This window comes from Ornithodoros turicata, chromosome 2, assembly GCF_037126465.1.
Source record: "Ornithodoros turicata isolate Travis chromosome 2, ASM3712646v1, whole genome shotgun sequence".
Taxonomy (NCBI): Eukaryota; Metazoa; Arthropoda; class Arachnida; order Ixodida; family Argasidae; genus Ornithodoros; species Ornithodoros turicata.
This window is the reverse complement of record NC_088202.1, coordinates 128,772,929-128,799,666: the sequence shown is the minus strand read 5'-3', so window position 1 is coordinate 128,799,666 and position 26,738 is coordinate 128,772,929. Positions and strand designations below refer to the sequence as shown.

Below are 26,738 nucleotides of genomic sequence, written 5' to 3'. Positions count from 1 at the left end.
CTTGTCAGATTATGCTATTCCATAGTTTACCTATCGTCTGCAAGGGTGTCTGTCTTTTATGCATGTGGTGATTGTTGAATGAGCGTGCCGATAAGAAACTGCATGCACAAGTACTGTTCACAGGTACCGCTGACAAGTTGTCGAGTAATTTTTGTTGTATTCAGCGGAGGACTCTACTGAAGCAGTTTTAAATCATCTAGGGGACGTATACAGAGACATCCAAAGTGATACGTAAAATGATTTAATCGATTTTTGTATATGTATATTTTTCTGGGTCTAGTATCAGTGGACCACTTCCAGTTTGTGATAAGATATATGAACAACTTGAACGACTCTTGAACGAGCACATCCATTTGCATGTGGCAGGTGTTGCAACAGATAACGTTCCTAGCTTTGACACAGTTGTGTAATTAGTGAGTTATGGAATTTTGCTTCCTCATCACTTTGTTGGTTGCTGATCGAATATTTTATGGACAGCAGTCATCTTGACACATGATGACAAATTGTGTGTTGTGGGCAATGAATGTTATGCTATTGCATTTATCTAAACTTCATAAACAGATGTTGTATTTCGCATACAAGCAGTGAGACTTCATATGCACTGGGAGTTATATGATTATACCATGCTTCTGTGTTTTCCAGCTGTGTCATTAGTCCTTTGGAGCATTGAGAAATACATAGAATGGATAGCTTGGGCATCCGTGCTCTCTCAGATCATAGCGAAAAACCTGGCCAGTAATTTTTCCTAGTAGTCCACCCTTTGTGTTGAACTTTTTCCACAAAATTGCACTACTTCGCGTGGGACTTTCACTACCGTGGTCAGAGGTCAAAGAGGAATAAAATTACAATCTATTTATTTACAGTACACTCAAGGTTGCAAATTGCAGAGGGGAGAGGGTTAAAGGAGATAGAGTAAAAAGAAAGAAAGAAAAATAACTAACATTATGATCCACATAGAAATGCAGTTATGTGATTGAAGAAACATGATGGATGCTGTCATTCAACATAGCACCACACTCCTTCCGGATCACAATACACTGTTCTCGTAGAGAACTCACTCTACGTTCGCTACCGGTATGACAGGCATGGTTAGGGCATAATTTGACACTTTGATGGCCTCATTTTTTTTAGCACGGTGGGCCCGTAAAGGAGTGGACAAAATAGGATTCCATGGCCATGCATAGAGGATGTGCTCTGAAAGTTATTATTATTCTTTTAAAAATTACTTCGTTACTCTTTTGAAATTACATTATTCTGAGAACACGTCCTCGTACGAAAACTGGGACTTCCCTCCTGTACTTTTCTAGACGATCAAAGGAATTACTCTTCAGCACTACCCCTGCTACTGACATACTCAGAATGCAGTTCGCAACATAAAAAGATATACCTCATTTTTCTTTTTCTTTTTTTTTTCTGATTTGCGAAAAGTTATTCAGCTGGTGTTTTTATTTTGTAGCGAATGTGGTGTTGTAGAGGATGTAGAACACATCCTTCTCCGGTGTCGGAAATACGTTGATGCTCGAAGGGTATTAGAGGCGAGCCTCTCTCAGGGCACTTGAAGCTGTTCTGCATACAGCGAGGCTTATGGACATTCTACTACTCGCTGAGTGTGTGCGCCGCCAGCGATTCTGACATTTTACGCTCTCGTGGTCGAAACTTTTGAACTACATGTTGAACTCTATCATCATTCCTGTTCATCATCTCTCATCTGTTTGTACTCTCTGTGTGTAAGCATACCGGTGGTAGCCAGTTCGACTTCGTCGAAACTCACATCCCCATTTTTTTTCTTTATCACGTCACCATCATCATTTTTCTTTCGTATTTTTTTACAAACGCTGGAAACCACGAACCTTTATTATCATATACTGACGTTATGCAGTATATACACACAGGGTAGCAACATGTATAAACCAGGTTAGTGAGCATTTGATGCGGCATTTCTTTGTGGAACTCTTTGCTTATTATTTAGTTACCTGACTGCCACCTATAGACCTGCAGGGAGGTGTTGGTGTGAGCCTGCTGAGACTTAGACTCTGCAGTTCTTGATCATCAGTAGATACTTTCACAGGGTCATTTCATCGCATAGTTATTTGATTCAGTGTTTGTACTGATTGTAGAATTCTAGAATGGCCCAACCATATTCACTACCAACCAACAACTTTATTCTCTTCTTCCTTTCTGACCTCCTTGTGCGCTGTAATACCACTTATACACAGCGGTATGTGACCTACTAGATTATAGCGACCATGTCATAATCAGCAAACCCAGTGAGAAGCCCGTCCGCACGATCCACCAGGGGCGCAACTCATCAGCCCGCGAGATCTGCGTCATTATTGGACGGTGGAAATTTGAATTTTGAACGTGGAGAAGCAGACACACGATTACCGTAGCAGACGACAGCAATGGTTCCTATGAAAACGTGTAGAATGATGATGATAATCAACTTTAGAAGAAAGCATCTCTCGTGGGACATCCATGCTTGTACAAAAATACTAAGGCAAGTTGAAATACAGAATACTGTAGAAATTGAGGAAGCAATAACCAGCAATAATAATAATAATAAAAAGTTGGAAAACAGTTTATTTATATTAATATTGCGAATGATCAAAATAGGGAGGGAGAAGCACACACACAAAAAAAAGAAAAATTATGCATGGAAACTACAAGGCTATACCTCCGTTGCCTCTAGGCAGCGACAGGCTGAACCCTGAAGTGGTACACCATTCGTTAGCGAATGTGTTACTGCGAATAATGATGCCCGAATAACCGCTTTACTGCAAATCAAAAGGGCACAAAGGAATTACGGGTACCAACCCATTTTTCACCACGATAACAAAGTTGACAAATGACCGTGGTGGCGAGAACACAAGCTTGTGTGCCAGACTTCTTTCTTCCTTTCTGCACAATTTTGTGCCAGATGTTGCTGCAGATACATCAGAATGATACTCTGAGTTGCTTGAGAACTACCCAGTAAAGCATAGACGTCCCAGGGACGTCCATAGAATATTGTAAAATGGATATTCGGATATCCATGGGATCTACCCAGAAAGCCTGGGGATCACCATGGGATATCCATGGGACTATGCTTTTGCCTCAAAACGGATGTCCCAGGAAAATCCACGGAACGTCAGCCATAGGATTTGAGACATAAATAGGACATTGCTTAATCATGCATTTTTCTTTAAAATTACATGATTTTCTTACTTAATGAGATGACCATAGGAGATGACGTCTGTCAACAAGTAGCAGTACAACCTTTTGTTGATGGTTCACATGTGGCTAGCGACATCAGAATGATTATAGAATTTGCTGTGATTGTAACAGATGACCCTTTCAGAGCAGTCAAAGTGCTTTAGTCAGCGCAGTACTGTGAAGTCCAGTGCATTCTCCGAAGCAAAATTTATTTAATTATACATACTGCAGCCTCAATGGAAGTTATAGCAAAAGTGGATTAAAAAAGCAACGTGAAGGAAACCCTCAAGCACAATTATCAATGACGTTCTATTCACTTACACGCCGTGCAAGAAAGCTGTACTTGATGCTATCAACTCTACGTGAATACTACACAGTATTTAATCAGTGTGTACTTAGTGAGGAAATACAAGAAAAGAAAAGATATCGTAGAAATTGAACTTTTAAACTGTGGGTAACAACAGAACGAAAGCTTTTTAAATGGAGCGCATGATGTGAAGTGGTGTCAAATCAGGTTTGGAAAGGGGCCACACTGGCAAAAACATCATTGTATCTAGACTTAGTAAAACGAACAGCCTTTTTTATTTTCTAATTTAGTAACGCGTGACTTGGGAAAACCAAACCTCAGTATTGTATATCAAGATTGGCCCTATCAATGTTTTGAATGTAAGAAAATCTGTCTTGACAGTGGAAGTTCTTAATGCCCTCTTGAAGTACCCTGACTTTCTTAAAGGTGTTGTGACACTTTCTCTGATGTGTTGAAGCATAATAGATATGCATCATACTCATTATGAGAGCACCGTGGAAAAAAGAATTTTTCCTCTCGCTAGATTGGTTCGGAAGATAGGCGCACCCACAAAACGACGACCCACGGTGTGACATCACGGACCCCTCTCCCCCATTTGGCTTGGGAGACGCGCGTCTTCCCTCGCTGCTCCTGTGTGACGTCACCGATGTCGCTTCTTCGGGGCCGTTTTTCTCCGTACCTGCTCACGTCATGGACCTGAAAACTTGAATATGGGATGATGCCGGGTGATAGAATAGTTTTTCCTATTTATCTGGGAAAGCTGGAACCCAACTGTCACAACACCTTTAAGGCTCTTGAAGTAACTTAGAGTTTAGAATTACTCCTACTAACTTGAATAGAATTACTTGTTGTACAGTCGACACATGATAATATGACACCCTCACTTTATGACCACTTCTCCTGGGCACCGTTTGTTCCCAATGGAGGTCCTGTGTAAAGGCTCCTCGTTATTATGACAGCTCGATACCAACATTTTGGGGAACGAAATGTTGGTATTCAATAACAGTGTGCGTATTCAATAAATGCCTTTATGAAGGGCTTACCTGAAGCATCATGCGTATTGCTCGTTAATATGCTTCGCTTTATGAATGAAATCCGCGGGAACAACCTTGGTCATATTAATGAGGGTTCACCTATTGTTGTCCCTTCCATTTTAATAACCAAATGCGATGAGTAAATGACAGATGGCACACTTATCATAGTTGTCCTACGTGCAGCACCAGTTGACTATCGTGTGTAATGATCCTTGGAACAACAATTGGTCGCCTATACCTTTGAAGGCTAACAATCATCATCAAAAAAGCTGGGTGTCTATTAGTACATCCCCCACAATGTCATTAATAAACAGTGTAAAATCCAATGACCCTAACTCTGGTCCTTGTGGAACCCCTGAAGCTACAGATATTTCTGCGGATAAACAGTTATTGTGTGCGACCTTCTGTGAATGATCCGTAAGATAGTTTTCAGTTCACCTGGTTGTGTTATTATTCTTCACAAACCACTTCCACTTGATTATCAGTTTATGATAGCATACCCTGTCAAATTCTTTGAGAAAGGTAGTATATATGGCATCAATTGATACCATATTAATCACCATAAAATACAGTTAATACAATATCAATTAATATCATATGTTAATGCCAGAAGCCAAGCTTGTACAAATTCTATAAGCTGAGTGACCGTAGAAAACTTTCACTGGGAAGCATGCTGACAATCAGAATTTTCTTCCAAAAGGCGAGAGACGTGACTGCAAAAATGTACAGTGCTAAGTACGTGTTCAAGTAGCTTACAGACGGTAGATGTTAATGAATTCATCTGATAATTGGACATTGCTTCTCGCCTCGCTTAAAAACGGGAATCACAATTGCCTTCTTCCATAGCTCTGGAACCTTTCCGGATCGAAAAGATTTAGTAAATATACCGATTACCCTCCAACCCTCCAAATATACCCTCCAAGTATACCCTCCAAGTATCTCCAAGTATTCAGGCACTCATTCAGCATAACGAACCAAAAACATCTGTAGATGTGTCAGAACCACTGCTCTCCTGTCTTGTCCAACTGATTAAAAATCACACCTACTCGCCTCCATTGGGAGGAGTCTGGCACAGTGGTGACAAGATCCAGATTACTTCCCTCTCTCCGTGCTGAGATTTACTGTCGCGCTGTGCCAATGCAACACCACCTAGGTAGAGGAAGCCTGTGCACTGCCTCCTCTCCCTCTTTCAATTAAGAGTCAGAATTTGTCTGCTACTGCGATTCACCCTTCTGTGAATAAACCTCTACCCGAGAAACGTCGCCATGATGTTGGTAGACAGACTTAAACCGAAACGAAATCAGAACGGGAGAGCTGGGTTCCACGAATGAACATTTGTTCGCTGCCTCCCATTGAAAAAAAGAAGGACCGAAGGTCGCGTCCCTTTCAGGCACCATCGTAATCCCCTCAAGGCTGCGGCTTTCGGGCGCGACCTCTTTCGCCTCTAGCTTCTAGCATAGTTCTACTCTACCAAGCTGGTGGCACTGCCGAACACTATGACGTCATTTGTTTACAAACAGGGAGAGGTCTATTCGAGAACCTGCAATTGATTGCAGCTTACCTGGAACCTGCAGATCTAAATATTTAGAAAAAAAAGTGCAAGACGCTTACCAGAAAATAAGTTTTGAGGAAGATTGAGACAGCTTTGCGCTTCCCATTTTGTACGCGGGGATGTTCAACCACAACTCGCAGACGACGGTGGTTCTTCTCCATGGTCGTGGCCGCCAAAGCACGTTAGTGATTGGCTATGGCCATTGAAACCACGATCCTGATTGGCTGAATTGTTACATCACGTCGACGAGTGCGCAGGCTTTCTGTATCTTGGTGGTGTTGGCCAATGGCAGTGCTGCAGGTGTTGTAATGTCATTGGTGTAGTCTGCTGTACCACGTGATGTTGTGATCTCATAGTACGGAGATGTCATTTTGTCCCTGCTACGCTTACTTTAATCGCTGTCAGCGTCGTACAATCTCCCTGCCACAGCTACCGCTATGAAATGCAGAATATCTTCGCTGGCTGTGAAATTATGCAGTCTGTCACTGCCACAGTGAAATGCTGCGGAAAAGTATGCGTTGAAATTATTAGGCAATGCAACTGCGTCAGAACACACAATGTCACTGATTACGAAGGGCTGCGGCTTCAATTCCTGAGCTATAATTGCATTCCAAAGCCTTCTTGGGGAAGCCTTCGAAGATCTCAAGAAGTTCGATAATGATGCATTGTACTACAGCATTTCGTGGTATATAATTGCGCATGAAATACTGGCAAAAGAGTTCATTTAATGTAATCCTTATTGTAGTTTGAGCATTTGAACTGCTGGACAGGCATTGAAACATTTGGGTTGATGGATGAGTTTTGAAATTTTGGAATGTGCTTTGAATATAATCTCTTAAGTATGGCATATGGGGTAAAAAGTCGTACCAACAATGCTGTTCTTAAGTTAAGCATTTCTATTTTTGCATAGCTCATCATAGCTGGCAGTGACGACCCAAGTATTTGGATTACTTCTCAGTGCCATTTCTTTTGTGTCCTCGTGTAGGAGCCGACTTGAACAGACATAGCCCTATGTGGTGCTGCCAGGAACCTCCATGATGACCATCATCGCAGCAGTGGGCCAGTTGACTGGGTACCCAAGACAGCTGTGCTCATTCAAGGCATTCCGCAAGAAGAAGAACCAGTAAACACCATGGAGAGGGGCCCACTCCCCACCTCACTGGACCTTCAGCGCAAGGCCCATGAGAAGCTGCTTCTGGAAGGGCCCACAGTAGTCCAAACACTGCCAGGTGCCCCATTCCACTTCAGTGTTTAGTATTTGAACATGACAAGTTCAACTGCCTTGTTTTGCAGACACATTGGTTACCGAAATATGGTAGAGAAAGGCATTGGTGATCCGGCTACAGTTCAATCAATTTTATCTCGACATTCCGACAGATCTTTCTGTTGCAGAAAGTTTCTTGAAGACAACATTTCTTTCTTTTTGATTGGCTAAAACTGAGGGAATGGAAACCACATAATGGGTGACCATTTGTCATTAATATTCTTTTAACGTGCTCATTTGTCTGAGGCCCATCTATAGGAAACAAGCGGGTACAATTTTTTGACATAATCATACAAAGGATAAACCACACAAAATTCCTAGCAGTGATTACTGATCGACAGCTATCATGGCAGAAGCACATTGATTCCTTGTGTAAACACATGTGTCCTGAACAGTTCTATGTAGACTACGCAGTCTACTTTTCCTAGCATCACTGTTAACTGTCTGCCATTAATTCATTCATTCTAGAATATCCTATTGTGTGGTCGTCTATAGAATTACATATCATTAGAGCATGGATAAATATGCATTAAAAACTCCCAGAATATGCATGCAACTGTGCACTGAAAATCTTCGAAATATGCAGTGAAAATCTCAATAAGTGCAATGTTTTTAATTGTTCTTGTATGAAACTAATGCTCCAAATGCCTATTTTAAAAAAAGTGAGTATTTTATTAGGGATAACACAGTAAAATAAAGCCGCGCCTTCGTTCTGCAGCACACAACAAAGAATGCTTGCGCCACAGATATAAATCATGGAGCTGAAGGCTTCGTCACTGCATCATGCCGATTAAAATATGAACGCCGCCCGTTAGTGATGGCGATAGTCATCCAAACACTATCGGCAGAGGAACTATCGGTGGTTGAAATGACTACTCATTTGCCTATTGATAGTTTTCGTCATAACTATCAATAGTTTGACCCCCACTGATCAGCAAACCAGAACGAGTGTCATTGGTGACGTGGCATCATACCTGCTCCTCCTTGTTATACCCAGAGTGGCGAGTTAAGGGTGAACGTGCGAAGTCATGTTTATGTGAGTTTTTTTTCTGGGAAACAAATTGCACACGTCAAAACGTTTCGCGCTCTTCGGTAAAATGACACACCCCTTCATCAGACGTCTTAATCTGAAATTTTTTTAGATGGCCCTCTGTACTCCTTTAAACGCATATATTCCTCCCTATTAAATGTCCTAGCAGTAAAAAAATGCATAACTTTCTCTTAAAGTCTTACACTTCACGTACTCGAATTGGTTCCCAGAATCCCCTGTGATACCAGGATGCAGGACAAATTAGTGTTTGGAATTTACCCACTGGGAACTCGCTACCACTTAAGATTAGAAACAAACAACAACAACTTTATTGTGAGATGATGAACAGGGAGTTTGCTTCTTTTGCTTCTTTTAAAACAGCACTGGATAGTTTCATTCATATTGTATATTTCATATCTCTAAAGTGTGAATTCGTCATATTTCACAACTTTATCAGAAGTCAATACTGTTATTAATGGGTCGCTCCACAATCAATAATAATTAGTTAAGTTAATAATTTGAGGTCCCCATACTAGTTTCTAACAGTGGGACCTCTTCATATTGAATGTAATTTGATCTATGCATGCATGAATAAAATAATAAAAAAGAAAGAAATGCCTTCCAGAATGTACTGTAGCAGAAGAGCAACAAAGGTGGAAGCATTTACCAGTTTTGATCAATACTTCAGTAGAAGCAGCGCACTAATTGCAAAGTTTATTGCCCATTTCCAGAGTTTCTTCAAAATGGGCTAGTTCTAGCGTAATGGATGCTATTTTTAGCGCATTGCAGCTGACATTTGTTTTATGTTTGCAGCTGTGCAGCATAAACGGTCATCATCAGATGAAGAGTCACGTCTCGACGAAGAGCTGAAAAGGGCCGCCTGCAAGCTGCCCAAGAAGCGCAAGTTCGCATATGAACAGAGAGAACTTCCACAGTCTACGCACAGTTCCCCTATCGTGGGTGTTGACCTACGGGACTGGCGTGGCCATCGGGTGTTGGTGTGCCTGCAGGACTTCTACGTACCGGGTGTCATCCGCGAAGCAGACACCCCGCACGACCTCCTCGTTGAGCTGGACGCGGGGCGAGAGCTGGTACGAGTGCGTGACGTGTTGGATTCTGGAAGATCTCATGTAGTAAGTGATCACAGTCCGTCGCCCGGTCAGGTTTGTGTAGGTACAGAGGTGTGTGTGCGAGTGGAAGAAAACGTCTACGTAGAAGGGGTGGTAGCCGACGTGAGGCCGGGACCACCGGCGCAGTACCTCGTCCGCGTGTTGAGGGGCAACGGAGCCGAAGCCATGTGGGTGAGTCGTGCCGGGCTGCGGTTACGACTGCCGCCCTGGTGGGAGGAAATGGAAGTAGCGAGGCAAAGACCGCAGGCACCGGTCGTTCAGGAGGCTCCTCCTCAGCAGATACTTTCGCACAGCGTCTCCGTCATCACGGAGAGTGCGCACTGTGGTCAGCCTCCGCACCTGCCGGGCTACGAGGCCGACCGCATGGTGGGCACGCCTCAGAGGCACCGAAAGAGCCTCTCGGTGAGTTCTCCCGCTAACGCGGAGGACGACTCTTCGGACGACGACCTCAAGACGGGTCGAATCGAATTCGATCCGGGACGCTTGGCAATGGGTCGCGAGAGTCTGACGCCGAGGTCGCGAATAGCTCCATCCACCGAAATGAGAGTCGTGACACCGCGTTCACCGGCCGCACAACACAAGTACAAGAAAGGAGACATAGTCTCGACGCCCAATGGGATACGCAAGAAGTTCAACGGTAAACAGTGGAGGCGGCTGTGTTCGCGTGAGGGCTGCACAAAGGAGTCCCAACGTAGGGGCTACTGCTCGCGCCACTTGTCCCTCAAGGGCAAGGCCGGGGCAACCCGCAAGCCCCTAGGAAGGGGGGGCCGAGAGTGGGAGGAATCTTCCAGGGAGAGCGACGGTGGAAGTCCTGGAGAGCGTAGGATTCAGGGCCGCTTCGACCGCGATGAGACCGAAGCCGCCAACATGCTGGTGTCACTTGGGAACTCTCGCTCCACAACTCCTGCTAGTCCTCAGAGGCCTGAACCATTTGCCCCCGTGGCACCCTGGAGACCGGAAGACGGTGTGTACCGCACGACTGCGGTAGTGCTCCACCGGCCAACTGTGGTACGGACTGACACCTCGAGGTCTTTGTGCGGAGAACCCGTTTCAGTTATCCAGCATCAACTGACAGAGCAGAGTGACATCTTCCGCGGGTCTGAGCAGAGGGCACTTCTCCAGCAGGCCCTGCAGGGTGTGAGAGATGATGTACGAACAGCAAGAGAGGTGCCCAATGAACAAGTAGTGGTACAACAGCATCCCAGTCCTGCCCATTTGTTACCTGTTATGCCTGTTGTAGTAACCAATGGGGAGAAGCAGAAGGAAGATGAGGCAGTAGACGATGGCGGTAAGCTCATTTCAGTCGAGCTTTTCGTAATTTCCTCTATCTCTATAATGTGTCCTTGTCAATGTCCTGGCATTAGTTGGAACGTTTGGGGAAAAATGCTTTGTGCACGCTGATGCTGAAGCATCGTTCACTGCTTAGCTCCGAAGCAAGAAAGAGCCCGGTATAATTTCGATTGTAGCGCCGTAACGGAATCAAAATTTGGAACTATGATAACAGGTACGGAATTAATGTAGCGTGGAACATAAGTTGAAGTGAACTTGTTTTTGCATTTAGTACCCCTTTTACGAAAGAAAGATAAGGGTCATAAATGAGGCGCAGTATGAGGTCTCCTCACTGCAGGAAAAGAGATTGGTTCTCTTAAACAGCAAAGAGAAATATGTATTTGTACAGTAAAACCCGCGGATAACGATATCGCGTAAAACGATATCCCTCGTAAAACGATGGTTCATGACTTTACCGTCAAAATATACATTGGTTCTATGGGGCAACGACCCGCGTATAGCGATGGAGACCGCGGTTCCGATACTCGTATAACAATGTTGGACGCTGTCCCGTGCGCGTAACCACGCAGCGATTTTCGCCGCGATAAGATACAGCAGAGTTTCGATGCTACGAATCTCACGGGGTAGCGGAAAAAATTCGTATCACCCAAAATTCACTTCAAAAGAATTAAACCAAAATAAAAATTGAGGCAAGACTGTTCATTTTCCAATACTGTCAGTGAAAGAGGTAGGTGGTAACGCTTTTATGTCTCCGTATTTGGCCAATGCTGCTCAAATTCGCGAGATGATTCAAAAGGCCTAGCACGTGCCTTCCACCCGCGAGTCGCGCGACAGTGTTCTAAAGAGAGCTTCTCCTAAAGCACACAGGCGTTAGGTGAAGCCGACTTGCGGAATGGTGACGTGTAGTGTTGTCAGAAGTTGTCCTGCTATGTTGTCTGGTTCCCTCCACGAGTTCTGATCGCTGTTTTCCCAAGCCACTGCGATGTCACACAGCTTCGCGTTTTCTTTTTTTTCTTAGCATCTGTTTGTTTTTTTCTTTTTCTTTCTTTTTTGCTACACGCGGGGTGGCGCGCGACTTTTCGGGGACGCACTATTTAGGTCAGCCCTCGTTTAACGATGTACGCCGTATAACGATGGAATTCGCGATTACCGTCAATATCGTTATACGCGGGCTTCACTGTATTCTGTTTGTTTAAATTCAATATATGATCCGTATTATTCAGTTGCTCAATAAATAATCTGTTTTATGAGCGATCAAAATGTAGAAGCAGGCACTAAGTTTTTCTTTCGTTTTGGTCAGGGGATTTGCTTGAAATAGTCAGTGAAAACCTAGAAAAGTCAGGGAATTTGAAGGCTAGAGATTGGTAGACACCCTGAACATTGTACTGCTATAAAGTTCATATTGTTGTAGCATATTAGAACCTCGAACCAATTCCGAACCGGTTTACAGCCTCTGCACCGGTTTATCAAACCGATATACGTGAACTCCAGAGCTGAACCGGAACCGAACCTTTATGGCCGAACCCGAACCCGTAACATGTTTCGAAAAATGTTTCGGTTCGGCGCTCTGCCAGGAACTGTGCAGTACGTTGACTGGGTATCGTGCAGTGCTCATCTTCAGTATTTAACGTCGAAGGTTCACAAAGTTATTTGACGTTCCTTAACACCTACCTAATTTGTTTTCCTTTTGCAGGGTGGAATGGCAAGCCTATCCCAGTTTTTCCATGGCACTCCTTGGTGCCATTTCTTGGCACCCACCCGTCACCTCCTAACAGTGCACCCCCCACCGTGACAGTTGCACCCCAGCCGCCAGAAGTAACCCATCACCCTTCCTCGGCTACTTCAGGTACTCTCACGCTTTGTTCAATACTCTTTGCTGCCTGTGGAAGGCTCCCAGTGGCCAGAAATGGCAAGAAGAGTACAGCGTCTGTTCCATGATGTAGCAGACGCCGTGCCCCTTTTGCAGTGGAAAATGCTTGCTACCCTCAGTGTCACAATTGCGACGTCCTTACTTTGTGAGTCACCACAAAATGTGCATGACAGACATCACTACGTTAGAGTAGGGTCTGACACTATCCAATTTCGACTAGAATTTCTTTCTTACAAAACGACATTGATACAGCCAAACTGGATTTGCTCCTAAGAATGATGGTACAGTAAACTTCCGATAATTCGACCCTGACGGGAACGCGAAATTTGATCGAATTATCCGAAGGTCGAATTAAAGAATAGGCAGAAAAATTGTAGAGGTCAATGTCACCTTTGTGCATTCCTCTGCTGTCGCTCACGCTTGAAACGCGCATCTCGACACATTGCACATAGAGCGCTCTCTCGCGCGCTACAACATCGGTGCCAGGCGTGTCCTGCCCGCGCAAGATGGCGGAAGCGAAACTGTAGACGACTTCGCGGAAAGCTCGCAGTGTGCGTGCGTGCACGCACCCACCCACTGAATGCGCTCGGCGATATCGTCTTCAGTTTCGCTTCCGCCATCTTGCCCGGGCAGGACACGTCTGACGACGACGATGTCCTTCCACGAAGTCATCGAAATTCGAAACTCGTCGAGCGCACGTTGTGTATCGGACTCTTGTTGCACGAACAGTTTCCGAACGAAAGCTCGGTGAAACGTAGAACAATAAACGGAAAGCAAAAACGAGAAAGAGACGTTTCCTCCTCGCCCGGCACGAACCACCACCAAATGAATAGAGTTTTAGTGCATTGTACGCCATTGGCTTTGCGTACGCAAGAGATGCGTGGTGGTTCTGCACAATGCGCGAAGCTCTATGTTTTGCGCGTGCGCAGAACCACAAACGCTATCGCTTACGTACGCAAATACGATAGCGTTCGGTGCACAAAAACTCGCGGTTATCGGAACGGATCGGTACTGTTCAATCGTCGTCTGCCGATCTGCCACCTGAACTTTAGGGCGAACTTTATCGTGTATGTGCGGTGCGGGCGACGTGGATGCCCGGTTCGCGGACGCATCGATCGAATTACACGATGTGCACTGATTTCACGTTCAAAATAACGAACTTTTTTATCAATAGAGGCATACGGGCATTTGACGGGACCTTCGAATTCAATCGAATTAAGCGGAAAATCGAATTATCGGAAGTCGTATTAACGGAAGTCTACTGTATTGGTATTGGTATGGTATGGCACCCCCCAGGTGGGATATTGCTTTAGTTTTTTATGCTGAACATATTATGACAGTCACTAAAGAATGGTTAAGGCCTCTGGTTTTGTGCTGCGGCAAATTCAAAATTCCCCGGCACCGGCTTGTAAATTTCGTGACTTTCTGTGGAAAGGACTAACGGCTGCACTTTAATTTCTCTGATAATGTGGGAACAAAAAATATTGTATGAAATTACAGATTCAAAGCACTGTTGTGGCTCAGCATTACATGATATCTTGTGTCCTCCTCTGACAGAGAATGCTGATTGTCGTTTACACTAATTTTATACCTGCTGAAAAATCTTTCAGCATCATTAGAGTTTATAGGAATTGACAAATATTTGACCGCAATAGATGCTAAATTTGGAGCAAGTGCCCTCATTCCGTTCCAAAACCCAATTACGTCGAATTGTCACAAAGGGTCACCGGGGTCACCTTGGAGCAGTTGTGAGCGTGCGCAGCATGCGCTTGTATCTAATGCTCTTTTGCGTGAGCGTGCAATACTTCTCCTGAGATGCTGCACGTCCTAGTAACCGTCAACAGCACGCCAATCGCGTCCTTCGACCCAATCGGATTTCTGCGAAATTCCATGGAAAATAAAGGATTCCATGAGATTCTGTGCCAAACTAAGGATTCCGCGATGAATTCCGGATTCCACAAAATCGCAGAAAACTCGGAGCCTTAATATGCTCAGCACAAACATGCGCATAGGTAGAGCACACTAGTGGTTGAAACTGTGATAAGACGCACATGCATCTGAATAGCATGCCTCAGTAGTGCGATATCCTCCGGGTACCCTTTCATGATGTTTCCCACAAGGGGTTCGAATCTATACATGTCTTATCTAAGCCACCAAACTTCAGAGTTCAAAAATACAAAATAACAACACCCATCTGGCATCCTATATGACAGTCATACACACTTGTGATAAGACAAAATTGGACTTACTGCTATCTTATGTTGAGGTAGTGCAATGAATCAAACTTACGTGCATGCCTCAAGTTAGCAAGTGAGTGAGAATTGAGTTTAGAACCCTCCTCCTCTGTGTTCTGTTACGCTCCTATCTTGCCCAATCAAATTCGAGTGACCTGAACAAACCGAATGGCACATGACCAAGTTGCACACTTTAGAATCAATAATTGAAAGTGTAAAGGAAAACAAAGAGAAAAAAAAATAGACTAGCGTTTACTTTTCTGCATTAAACTTTAGTTTCCAGCACGAGAAACATATGAATTTTAGATGACACCTGAATATCTACCCAAATCCTTAATGCTTAAGAAGCAGCACCCAATGCATGCTCCTTAATTCGACAAATGGCAGCAGAACCTGAACCAGTGCCCACTTACACATGACTGCTTCATACATTAACCTTTCACTTTTCATCTTCTTAGGAGGTTGCCCGCCTGAGGTAGAAGAAGGAGACGATGATGTGTTTGAGGTAGCCGAGATGGGACCTGTACCAGCACCAAAAAGGAGAACACAGTCATTGAGCGCCCTTCCCAAGGATGAACCCAAGAGTCCACGCAAAGTAAGCACTGGCCACGCTTGTCAACTTACTTGAGTTAAATTGTGTGTTCTCATCCCACAAAATGTCTTTTCAAAGCTTCTGTAAGTGGGATTTTTATTTTATAATTTATGTCCGCTTTTGTTTCTTCACTAAATATGAGTGACATAGAAACTGGCCTAATATTTCTTTTTTTCATGTGTTTCCAATTAAAACATCATCATCCAGATGTGGTAACTGTTGTTAATGGTTAGGGCCCTGTGTTTTAGGGTAATACCCGGTAAAGCCCATTTTTACCCCCAATTTGCGTCATTGTCGCTTTCGGTAAAACCCCAAAAACCCGAAAACTAATTTGGCAAAGTGCAAATTCAGCCACTAACACCGGCACTAGAGGACGCTATGTTCCGTATCTCATGTTCGTGTGAAATGCAGGAAGCACTCTTTTCTTATATATTTTTTTTACCCGAAAATTTGCTTTTCCGCCCAATATTGCCAGATTTTACCCTGTTTTACGGCCCCTGAAATAACACCCGATTTTTACCCCCGATTTTTAAAAAGCATAAAACATTGTTAATCAATGGTTAACTGAAACTTCATTTGTGTATTTTGTACATCTTTTGGGTTGCTCCACGTTGGAGCATATGGAAATGATGGAACAACAGATGGAAATGAAATGGGTCTAGGACATTTAAGTGCGGACGTTTCAGTGCATAGACATTTCGGAGAACAGACACTTTGGTGCATGAACATTTTGGTACACGTTCTTTTTGGCAAGGCAAAGCGAAAAGAAAAATTACAGCAAAGACGTTTATGCAGAATTAATGTGGCATGTTGTGTAACACTCAGTTGCTCTTTGTGTCAGTTTATTTCGCTTCGCTAGTAGTGAACCAAAAGACCACGTATCCACTTATGAGAGCACATCTTCCAGAGATTTTTTGCTTAGAAACCTGATAAACGCTACTCACCTGGGCACGCGATAATTTTAAGATCTGTCATTTAGCAACGATACGGAGGGATGAGACAATTTGCAGTTCTTTGCATAGAAAGCATTTACAGTCTAGCCCGTTTATTAAGATCTTCGATAAAATGATAGCTCCAATATTATACAATCAAATTGGTGGTTCCCATCTGCTCACCCATTGAAGTACGCGTGAACACGCCGTCGATATAACAATCGCCGCAAAAGCATTTGACCGCGTACAGCCATCAGAATGCTCCCGGCGGCTGGTAAGACGTGGGAAAATCGAAAGCCAAGATTGCATCTTTTCAGTGAAAACAAATTATGGCGTGCATTTATCCGCACATGACTGCCAGAGATTAGATGAGCGCATTGCAAGGCGCGCGACTTCGAAACGGCAGAAGGAGCCGTTGAAGAGAGGTAGAAGAGGTTGTTCTCTCTCACCATCGTTCTCTCGCTCTCAAGTATTTTCTTTTTTCTCGTTTGCTGTGTATGTGGTGCTACGATAGCGTCTGAAGTTCTGAGGCGCGTTTTAACGAAAAAGGACTTGTGGCTGCGATTTCCACGATGGTTGAGCCACCCAATTGGTTCGCTTCATGTGGAATGACTCAGTAATCAGTAACAGTAAGCAGTAATCCAAATTACATTAATCCAATGTGCTTCTTGCAGAAGTTAAATAAAATTTCTAATGGTGTGTGCACCACCCCTTTAAACTGCAATATGCAAGTGATAACCACCAATGTGATAAACAGTAATCCAAATTAATCCACTGTGCTTCTGGAAGAAGGTAAATAAAATTAATGAAAGCGTGTGCACTGCCCCCTTAAACTGGAATATGTCTGTGGCACCAGTGGCATGGGAAAGTAGCGAAAGAAGATTGCAAAAGAACGCAGAAAGAGCGAAAGCGTATTGCACTGATCACGAGTACAAAGCGTTGTCAAGTGTCGACCTCGAACGTCTGCACAACCTTGACACCAACTACCTACCCTAAAACGTGGCAGCTGTGGCTGAGCACGCACATATGCTTACTTAGAAAAGGGTCCGTTATGCCAGTACCAGTACCACAAGCACCCGAGCAGTAGAAGTAATTCAAATTACATTGCTCCGCTGGGCTCCTGGCTGCAGTTAAACAAAATCCCTAGATGGGTGTGCCATGCCTCTTTAAACTGCAATATGCTAGTGAGTCTACCGCTGGCAGCAGAGCAGTAAACACTAATTCAAATTATATTGCTCTGTTATGTTCCTACAGAAGTTAAATACAATTAAAGTTGCTAAACTGTGAAACTGCCCCCTCAAATGCCTCATGTCCCTCAAGGCCTCACCTGTGAGTTGTGCCATAACAGACCCACACACTTCAAAGGCCTCATGTGAGAGCACCCATGATAGGCCTCATGAGTGCATTCACAATAGGCCTCATGAAGGGCAAGGCCTCATGAGTGCATTCACTGTAGGCCTCATGAAGGGCAAAGCCTCATGAGTGCATTCACTGTAGGCCTTATGAGGGGCAAGGCCTCATGAGTGCACTCACGGTAGGCCTCATCGACAGCTTCCCTTTGCTCACCCTCACCTCATGAGCGTGAGGGTGATGGTGAAGGCACTCATGAGGCCTGTCACGAGTGAGCGACCAGCTATGGCAGATGGATACATTTCTATACGGCATCCTGGGAATGGCTGCCAAAAATCCCGATAATGTCGCAGGATCCCGGGATTCACGTTTAGAAATCTCAGGATTGTCAAAACGACCCGGGATCCTGAACCCTATTACGGACATAATCCACTACCACGTGAGTCCTACCATGCTTCTATGCTTGTGCACATGTATGAATTACTTTACTATGTACTAAGTTGCTTTAGTCATGCATATGGTTGGGAACATGACATCCCTCCCCAGCCACAACACAGTAGCGATAAACATTTTTCTATTATATTGTGTAACCAGACGCAACACGTAACCTGCGAAAACAGCAGGCACATTAAATACTTGGTGACCGTTTGTCCGCCCCTGCATTCGAAGCACATTTTTCAATTAGATAACTTCATGGAAGAATGCAGTAACGTACAATAACATGATATTTTTGTAATAAAGGCACGCACCAGGGAAAGGCATCAGTGAAAACTTGCTCAATTTTGAATGTATGGTAAATAAGGAACGGCAAAAATAGTCTCTGCTGTAATTTTTCTTTTCGCTTTGCCCTTCCGAAAAGAATGCACACTGAGTTGTTCGTGCACTGAAGTGTTCGTTCTCCAAAACGTGTGTTCTCGAAAACGTCTGTTCTCCGAAACGTCCGGTTCCCAAACAAAATATGATAAAGTGGTACCACATTTACGCAACGGGTTTCTCTAAAATAGAGATCTCACTCTTTTGCTCACCATGTGTTCAATGTGATATGTGCAGGGCAAAGAGAAAGAACACATCCGTCGGCCGATGAATGCTTTCATGATCTTCAGCAAGCGTCACCGTGCATTGGTGCACAAACGACATCCCAACCAAGACAATCGCACAGTGAGCAAGATCCTGGGGGAATGGTGGTACGCCCTGAACCCTACAGAGAAACAGCAGTACCATGACCTAGCTTTCAAGGTGAAAGAAGCCCACTTCAAGGCGCATCCTGACTGGAAGTGGTGCAGTAGAGACAAGAAGAAGTCGAGTAGCAGTGGAGTAGGACCAGGAGCTGGGATAGCTGGCGTCGGAGCAGTAGGAATCTTGGGCAAAGAAGGAGGTACCAAATGTCCCAGTACTTCGGAAGAGTCAGCAAATCACGATTCTCTGGGAAAAGGTTAGGCCCTTGTGGATGCTTTGGTGATAAAAATCACATTCCCCCAAGACCCCTGCGGTATGGCCAAAAAGTAGACTTAGGAATAATATTGTTTGTTCAATGGTGGCGTAATTGTTTCAGAGGCGTAGTCGTTGTTCATGTAAGTTCATTTGAATAATTTAATTTCTGAATCAGAGCCTGTGAAAGGGCCTTGGTGGGGGGGACTATGCTTTGTTGAACAATGAATAGCTTACTACAGAGCACATGTCATTACTGGCCAATACCCCCTTTCATGACAATGCTGACACAACCTGTGCAAATGAGGTTGTGTAAGCCTTGTTCCACTAGTGGAGTACTGTAAATATAGGGATCTGATTACATTCATGTGACTGCTGATATGTAAATAATGCTATAAACATGTTTCATGTCCACAATTTTGTTTTCCAGATAAACTGAAAGATGACTACAAGAATGGAATTGAAGTGAGTCTATTTCTGTTTTTTTTTTTGTTGTTGTTATGCAGGATCTTTATACTGCTGCCCTGTTTAAGGCTAAACTAACATTAAACTGTACAGTAAAGTTCCATTTTAAGTTAGTCGAGTTATAACTTTGCTTCAGCTAACAAGCTTGTGCTGCTTAGGCTCATTTTATAGGATCACAGAAAGAGCCACATAAATTATCGTTTGCATGCCAGCAGTGGCGTCACTTGGGTTGTGCGACCCACACCAGGTGACGCGACAGAAGGGGGTGACACGCCTCTCCACTACTGCCCCTCTTTCTCTGTGGCGCGATGACAACGAGCCCTCTGTGAACACATGATTATTTTTTTTTTGCGTGTGGTATAATATTGTTTTTATCGTGTATCAGCTGGTATGCAAAGAGATCCATTGTTTGGAGGGGGGTGGGAGACTCCTGCATTGGGTGATGCATACCCTAGTGACGCCACTGCATACCGGATAGGTTAGTGCCATTAAAGGGGCACTAAAAGCAAAATTAATTCGCACAGCGCTACCGTTTAGAAGAAAACACAATGAAAACAGAGCCGTCCTTGGCGGCAATGAATGGGATCCCCAGGAGGCAAAGATTGGCGGCATCCAATGAGACTGCAGTAGAAGCGTGCAAGTACCTATCGTGGGCATGTGGATTTGGAACAGGTCCGATCGTAGTGTACCATATATGCGCGGCATGGTGCGCACTAGAGCCCTGCACCATCCGCGGATGGAAGCGGATATCCGCAAGTACTTGCAGATTCGGATGAAAATTCAGAACTTTCTGCGGTGTGCTGATCAAATGCGGATGGCGCGAGGTCGGATGCGGATCGGATGCGGATATACCACATGCTGTAATTTTTCCACCAGCAATTTATTTGTATTGCGCTGCGACAGCGAGCGCATGCCCGATCGGGTTCACCTTTGACCATGCACGGCCAAGACGGGAGAGAAGGCATTCTGGCGTCTCGAACCGCGCGAGCACCGACGAGGTAGCGTTCCACGCGTTCCAGAAGTCTCTCCATAATGCGTTTGTTGAAATGTTTACCTTTGCTTGTCGTCGTGAGTCGTTCCGTGACAGCATGGAGGCATCCGAAATTATACCAACATATGCTTCCAGCGGTTTTTACGCGTCCTTCGAAACGTGCAGATTTTGTGGATCGGATGCGGATGGTGCATTTTGGTCAGCGGATTGGATGCGGATGTAAACTGTTGTGTGTGCTGCGGATGCGGATAACGGTTGCGCGGATGAGGGTCGGATGCGGATGCCAAAAATCTCATCCACGCAGGGCTCTAGTGTGCACTGCTGTATTTTTCAATACCGATTCACTGAATTGTAGCCCACAACAGTTTTCGCGAATGTTCCACTGGCAACATTTACCTTCACGTCCTTCGGACAGCGACGCCAGTCCGCTTCGCAACACTCACTATGTTTTTTCACCGGGACTGCTTCATGGTGTGGCACGTGTGTGCACGCACAATATGGACTAAAAACACCGATGCACAAGCTGAAACGAAGTTCACTGCTTAGCGCCGAAGCGAGAAAGAGTCCGGTATAATTTAGATTGTAGCTCTGTAACGGAATCAAAGTTTCGAATTATGATAACAAGTATGAAATTAACATAGCGTGTAACGTAATTTGAAGTGAACTTGTTTTTGCATTTTAGTGCCCCTTTAAGCTACACGTTCAGTACAGCATTTCCTGTGCTCCTGTAGCCTTCGAAAACAAGACGGGAATATTCCAGGTGTGCTACAGTATCACCTTGCTCTCAAATTGGATATGAGTGAGAGGCATCATCATTGAAAAGTATGCTGCGCATTCAGTAGTGCGCAAAGTAGACGAACCACAGCAAAAAAACACAGACATGGGTAGGGAATATGCTATCTTTTGTGGTCGTCTATTAGACTGCTTTCTGACGATCATACTGACACTAATAATCTTAACTATCTAAAGTTAACTAGATTGCATTACACATTCTCTTTTGAAATGTTTGTATTCTGGAAACCATGGCAAGTCTTTTGTGCGCAGACAGGAAAGGGCCTCTGCACATAGCGTAACTTGCTCAAGTACCTCCCTACATCACACCTGTGGTACATCTTCACAAGATTATTCATATATTTCCAGTACAGATGAAAGTACTACATTGCTTAACGTGACGGTATTAAAGGCCTTCACATGAGATACATCAATAAGATGCACGATTTTACTTTCTTTCATTTCCACGTCCATGTAGGCGGAAAGAGGGTCTCCCGATACTACGTTCGAGCGAGTAGCAAAATTTCCATTGCGAATTGAATCCGATGGCATGGATCGCATGCTGGAGCGTCAGTCAGTTCATGTAGAAAATGGAGCCGTCGAGACTGACCAAGGTTGTGTCAGGTTGGGTTTTTACTAGAGCTGTGGGAATAGCAAAATTTCCATTGCGAATAGTTTATGAATACTTCACTTATGCTGCGAATCAAATCTGAATAATTTATTCAGAAGTTGAATCAAATTAGAATATAGTCGCCGTCCGATTTTTCGGACTCGGCGGGGATCGCGCAAAAGTCCGAATAATCGAGCAGTCCAAAAAATGAATTTCGCTTAAATATACTGTACTAAGCCCTAGTAGGCTGGAAAAATTTGTCGATGCTTTCCTAACGCGCTTCCAGCTGTGCCTGATAAGGTTCGCAAGGCGTCTTCACCTAATGCATGCGTGCTTTGGGTGAAGCTCGCTTTAGAGCACTGTCGTGCGACTCGCGGGCGGACAGCACATGCTCTGCCGTTGGCCAAAAACGACGACGCAAAAGCGCTACAACAGACCTCTTCTACTCAGAGGAATGGCAAATGAACAGTCATCACTGCCCATTTTTCTGCCTCAATATTTTAGTTGGTGATTTCCTTTGATACGAATTTCGGATGATACCAATATTTTCCGTCACCCCAAGAGAGAAATTCGCGGGTTGGGCAAACAGAGTCCGAAACATCGAGCGGCGGAGCTGCACTGCGTCCGAAATTTTGGACGTTCTCATACATTAACTCTATGAGACCCGCCGCCGTTCCGCGAACGAGTCTGAATAATCGAGAATGTCCAAAAAATCAGTTGGCGACTGTACCATCATACCATATTCGATTCGTATTCGAAATTTCGAATATTGACACACAGCTTCACCCCTTTCTTTTCAGAACTATCGTTTGCCCCCTTGAACACTTCGTTGGTGCTTGTCACAAAGTTGCTTCGCGCTGGGCATTGTTTTGGCAGGGCGGTACGTCTGGAAACTCGAGTACCCAGTCTCCAGCAGCTTGCTTGCTGTGACCCATTCTTACATCCCAGAACGCCTTGCAAGTGATTGTATTCAGTGAACGGGAACAACAGACGCAGAACACCCGAAATAAGCCATGTGGCCTCCATGTGACTCCCTACCCTCCCGGCTGCAGTGTCTCCTCCTTCCGTCGATAATCCGTCCCTCTCTCCCACTACCGCAGTCATGCGTCGTGGTTCTGGGTCACACGACAGAAAGCGGATTCGGGGAGAAATCAGGTTTTTCCCGAACCACCAAATGTGGGATTCGGGGGGTAAACTCTGGGAAGTATCGGAATACGAAACGGAATACGAAAGCCTCTGCGCCTCTTCGTGAAAGGCTGTGTAATGAAAATTGATAAGATAGATTTCAGCAGAGCAGCAGTTCATTCGTTTTTGATCCTGAGAACTAACATATGAGGGGGTGTGTAAACAGCATTTCGTGCAGTGATGTTTCTAATTACATTAGAACCTTGCTTAACACTAGATTGACAGCTGGTCTACTGAGAAGCACTGCAGTCACACCCCAAATGGGGCTAGTCTTACCAGGGATGCTGCAGATGGAGGAGCATCAAGCGATGATGAGCGCATGGTCATTTGTGAAGACGAAGGTAATGGCACCATCACATACCTTGCACGTCCATTGCTGTGTGCGTTTACTCTTTGTGAGAGTCAGCGAGGTATCAGTTATGAATAGAGCCTGAAGTTTTCGAGAAATATGTTTTTCTAAATTCGGGGGTAAAAGTTAGGTTAATGAACATGTGCTCTAAATCTGAATTCATGCGAATTCGGGTGGAAAAACTTCCAGTATGCTAAATTCGGGGAGAATACTCAAACTAACTGTACTGGTTTGGTACAAACGGTGATGTAACTGCATTTACTGCTAAACGAGTTAGTGTGCATTCCTACAGACGTCTCGGTGAGGGCAGTTTGCCGGGTAAAAATCGGGTTTCACCCTAAATAAGTCACCTACAACTCCGGGTGCAAATTCGGGGAAGAAACGGGTTTAACCCTAAAACTTCAGGCTCTAGTTATCATCGAGATAACCAGCAAATGTAAATTTCAATCAACTTTTGTTTCAGGTGACAGCGACCTTACAGTGATAGATCTACAGTGCAAAGAGCGTGTTGTGGAATCTGACTCCGAAGACACTCCTTCAGATAACGAGGCGCCCTCGTCTCGAGCATCTCCCCCTGCTGTACCACCGGCTGTACCACCAGAGGCAGCCCACCGGCCAACGCCTGTGGGGCTTGTTCCCACCAGTGCGGTGCAAGGGACCCCACCAGGGGGTTACGCGGGATTTCACCCGACGGGTGCTGTCTTTCGTGATGTACAAGTGCCTCGCAGGAAGGTTTCTCCTCATGAGATGCTGCAGCAATGCCCAGTGCTGGCTACCGCTGAGGTAAGCATTGTTGGGAAGATAAAAGTCCACTGGAGTCAAACGGGAGATGTAATGTTCCATGGCGCTGGCCCAAAACGTCTATTCCATTTCTCATGGAAGAGACTCTGAAGGAATTTCATAGCCACAGTGAAGCGGGGAGGGAGCTGTACCACTGAGGGAGACCACTGACCTATATTATTGAAACGTACTGCCGTAGTATTGAAAATCCCACGCTAAAGAGCAGTGTAGTTAACTCACAGTTAGCACACAGTTAGACGTAAGAGAACTGAAGTTCTGAGGCTGGAACAACATAGAAAGGACAAATATATACAAAGCCTCAGATTGCCTAAGAAATTAATGATGAAAGGTGGAAGTCACTGAAAAGGAAGGTTCGAGTCCTACAGCAAGCTAACCTTTTCAGTGACTTCCGTCTTTCATAGTTAGACATAGTTAGGACAACGCACATCCTGTGAGTCTGACGAGAAGCCGCCGAGAAATCGTTTGCGGATGCGCTCGATGATTTTGCGCGACACACTCATCACGAGCACGGAAAGCTAGAATATTCGTGGATATCTTGAATATTCGAAGGTATTCAATTTAGGTATTCGAAAGCCACAAATATAAAATCATCGAATCATGTCGAGTCGAATAAGAATACCGAAAATATTCTATTCGTATTTGAAATGTTGAATATTTGCACAGCCCTATAGGAACCAGGTGCTCCTGGATAGAGGTGCTACTGTACCTAGACTAACACCAGAATGTAACAATTTTTGTGATAGATTTAGGGGGGCCAACCACCGTATAGGTCTGTCTGTTTTATTACGAGGCTACGTAACCTGTCACATGTCACCACGATGTGATCACCAGAGTGTGCATGCGGTGTACTGAAATTTTGTAGCACCACAGTAGCAATAAAAAAAAACAGAAAGTAAAAGGTTTCACAAAACATTACATTTTTCATAAGCACTTTTCAATAAGAATCTAATAACATTTTAAAAAGCGTTTCACAATAGTTTACTGCCAACGATGCCCCATTAATGCTACCGCATCTAAATGCGTTTGGCGCGATGCCTAAAAACGTACAGGCAACTTTGTTGTACTCATGAGCGCCTGTCCATTTAGGTCTTTTAATGTTCAGCCAACGACGTGGCGTTTCATTAGTTGTTTTTCTTTGTCTTGTAGTCAAAGAACTTGGGAGGGAACAAATCAGGGCTGCAACTGCCAACGACTGTGATGGTTGGGGCAGGACCCCAATATGCCATCTTGAGCCCCCCAACAGTACCTCGTGGTTCAGGTGCTCCTCTGACTGGAGTGCTGCTCAGGGCAACCAGTGTTGGGCAGCAACAAGCGCCACAGCAAACGCAGCTGCAGTATATATTACCATCGATCACTGTACAGCCTCCAACTACTCCCATGCAAGGTGAGTTTATTTGGAAGATAGCGAAAAAAAAAAAAAAAGTACTGAAATTACTATTTTATTTCGTGTTGGCTGGTCGGATACTCAACTTGAACCATTTGATGTCCTGTGCAAACTCCATAGCAGTTGTTGTTCTTGTAATGTTCAATGCCAATCAATCATGCAATCATGCCAATCATGCAATGTTCAATCTTGTAATGCCTAGAAGACGCGGTGTCACGCATTGTTCGTATGCCGCCGAAGCCTCCGCAGCTTTCTCCATATCGTGTTGCGATCTCCCGCAAACATTCTATGTCTATGACAGTGCGTTTTCCGTAAGGCTCTCCGTTGCTACGGCATGTTTGTCCCCGTCAAGAAAATCATCTAGGCTGATTTCGTCACTTACGCCGCCACGCAAATGAAGCGTTTCCCACGCGCGCGATGGCGCCTTGCGTCTCGTGCTCTTTTTACTTGGCTGCAACCGGACAGTTCAAAACAAGCGCGAAAAGGAGAAGCCTCGGAAGAAAATCCCTAACCTTCCAATGACACAGACTTCCTTTTGTAGGCACCAGATTCCTCCCGACCCTAATCGCGCGTGCCATCTTTCGCCACGGGAACAGGACGCTGCTTGCACCCTTTGTTTTCGTGACCCTAAAGTCGGCATTGGGGTCATAAACCTTATTCCGTTCTTTCGCTGTATCGAGGCGGCGGCTAAAAAGCGTTTCGTTGTAGCGGGAGTTAAAATACATTGATCTCTATGGCCCTCTGCCGGGGAATCCAAATTATTTCGCAGTGGGCCCACAGTGGGCTCATGTCTCTTTGGTATTGTGACTTACAGCATACTGATCTAAAGTGGGTGCGCCCTCAGTAACGGTAACCTGATGAGTGGGCTGAATGGGGCACAAAATGTTAGGTAGATGAAGAGTACATTCCGAAACCAGAACCGCATCACCAACAACGGTGGCAACACTGGTCATCGGCTCCTTGAAGGGTATCGTGAA

The 26,738-nt window shown here is 44.7% G+C and overlaps 1 protein-coding gene across 2 annotated transcripts in view; it reads left to right on the top strand.

Moving 5' to 3' along the window:
* LOC135386096 (protein capicua homolog) overlaps positions 1-26,738 on the top strand; it is a 45,559-nt gene that overhangs the window by 811 nt on the left and 18,010 nt on the right. For both annotated transcript variants that reach the window (XM_064615824.1, XM_064615823.1), the window contains exons 2-10: positions 7,071-7,314; positions 9,193-10,797; positions 12,493-12,645; positions 15,362-15,498; positions 18,828-19,209; positions 19,636-19,670; positions 23,445-23,568; positions 24,040-24,359; positions 25,524-25,761. In XM_064615824.1, the coding sequence (XP_064471894.1) occupies positions 7,218-7,314; positions 9,193-10,797; positions 12,493-12,645; positions 15,362-15,498; positions 18,828-19,209; positions 19,636-19,670; positions 23,445-23,568; positions 24,040-24,359; positions 25,524-25,761 (3,091 nt within the window). In that variant the 5' untranslated portion in view covers positions 7,071-7,217. The remainder of the gene's footprint in view (positions 1-7,070; positions 7,315-9,192; positions 10,798-12,492; positions 12,646-15,361; positions 15,499-18,827; positions 19,210-19,635; positions 19,671-23,444; positions 23,569-24,039; positions 24,360-25,523; positions 25,762-26,738) is intronic.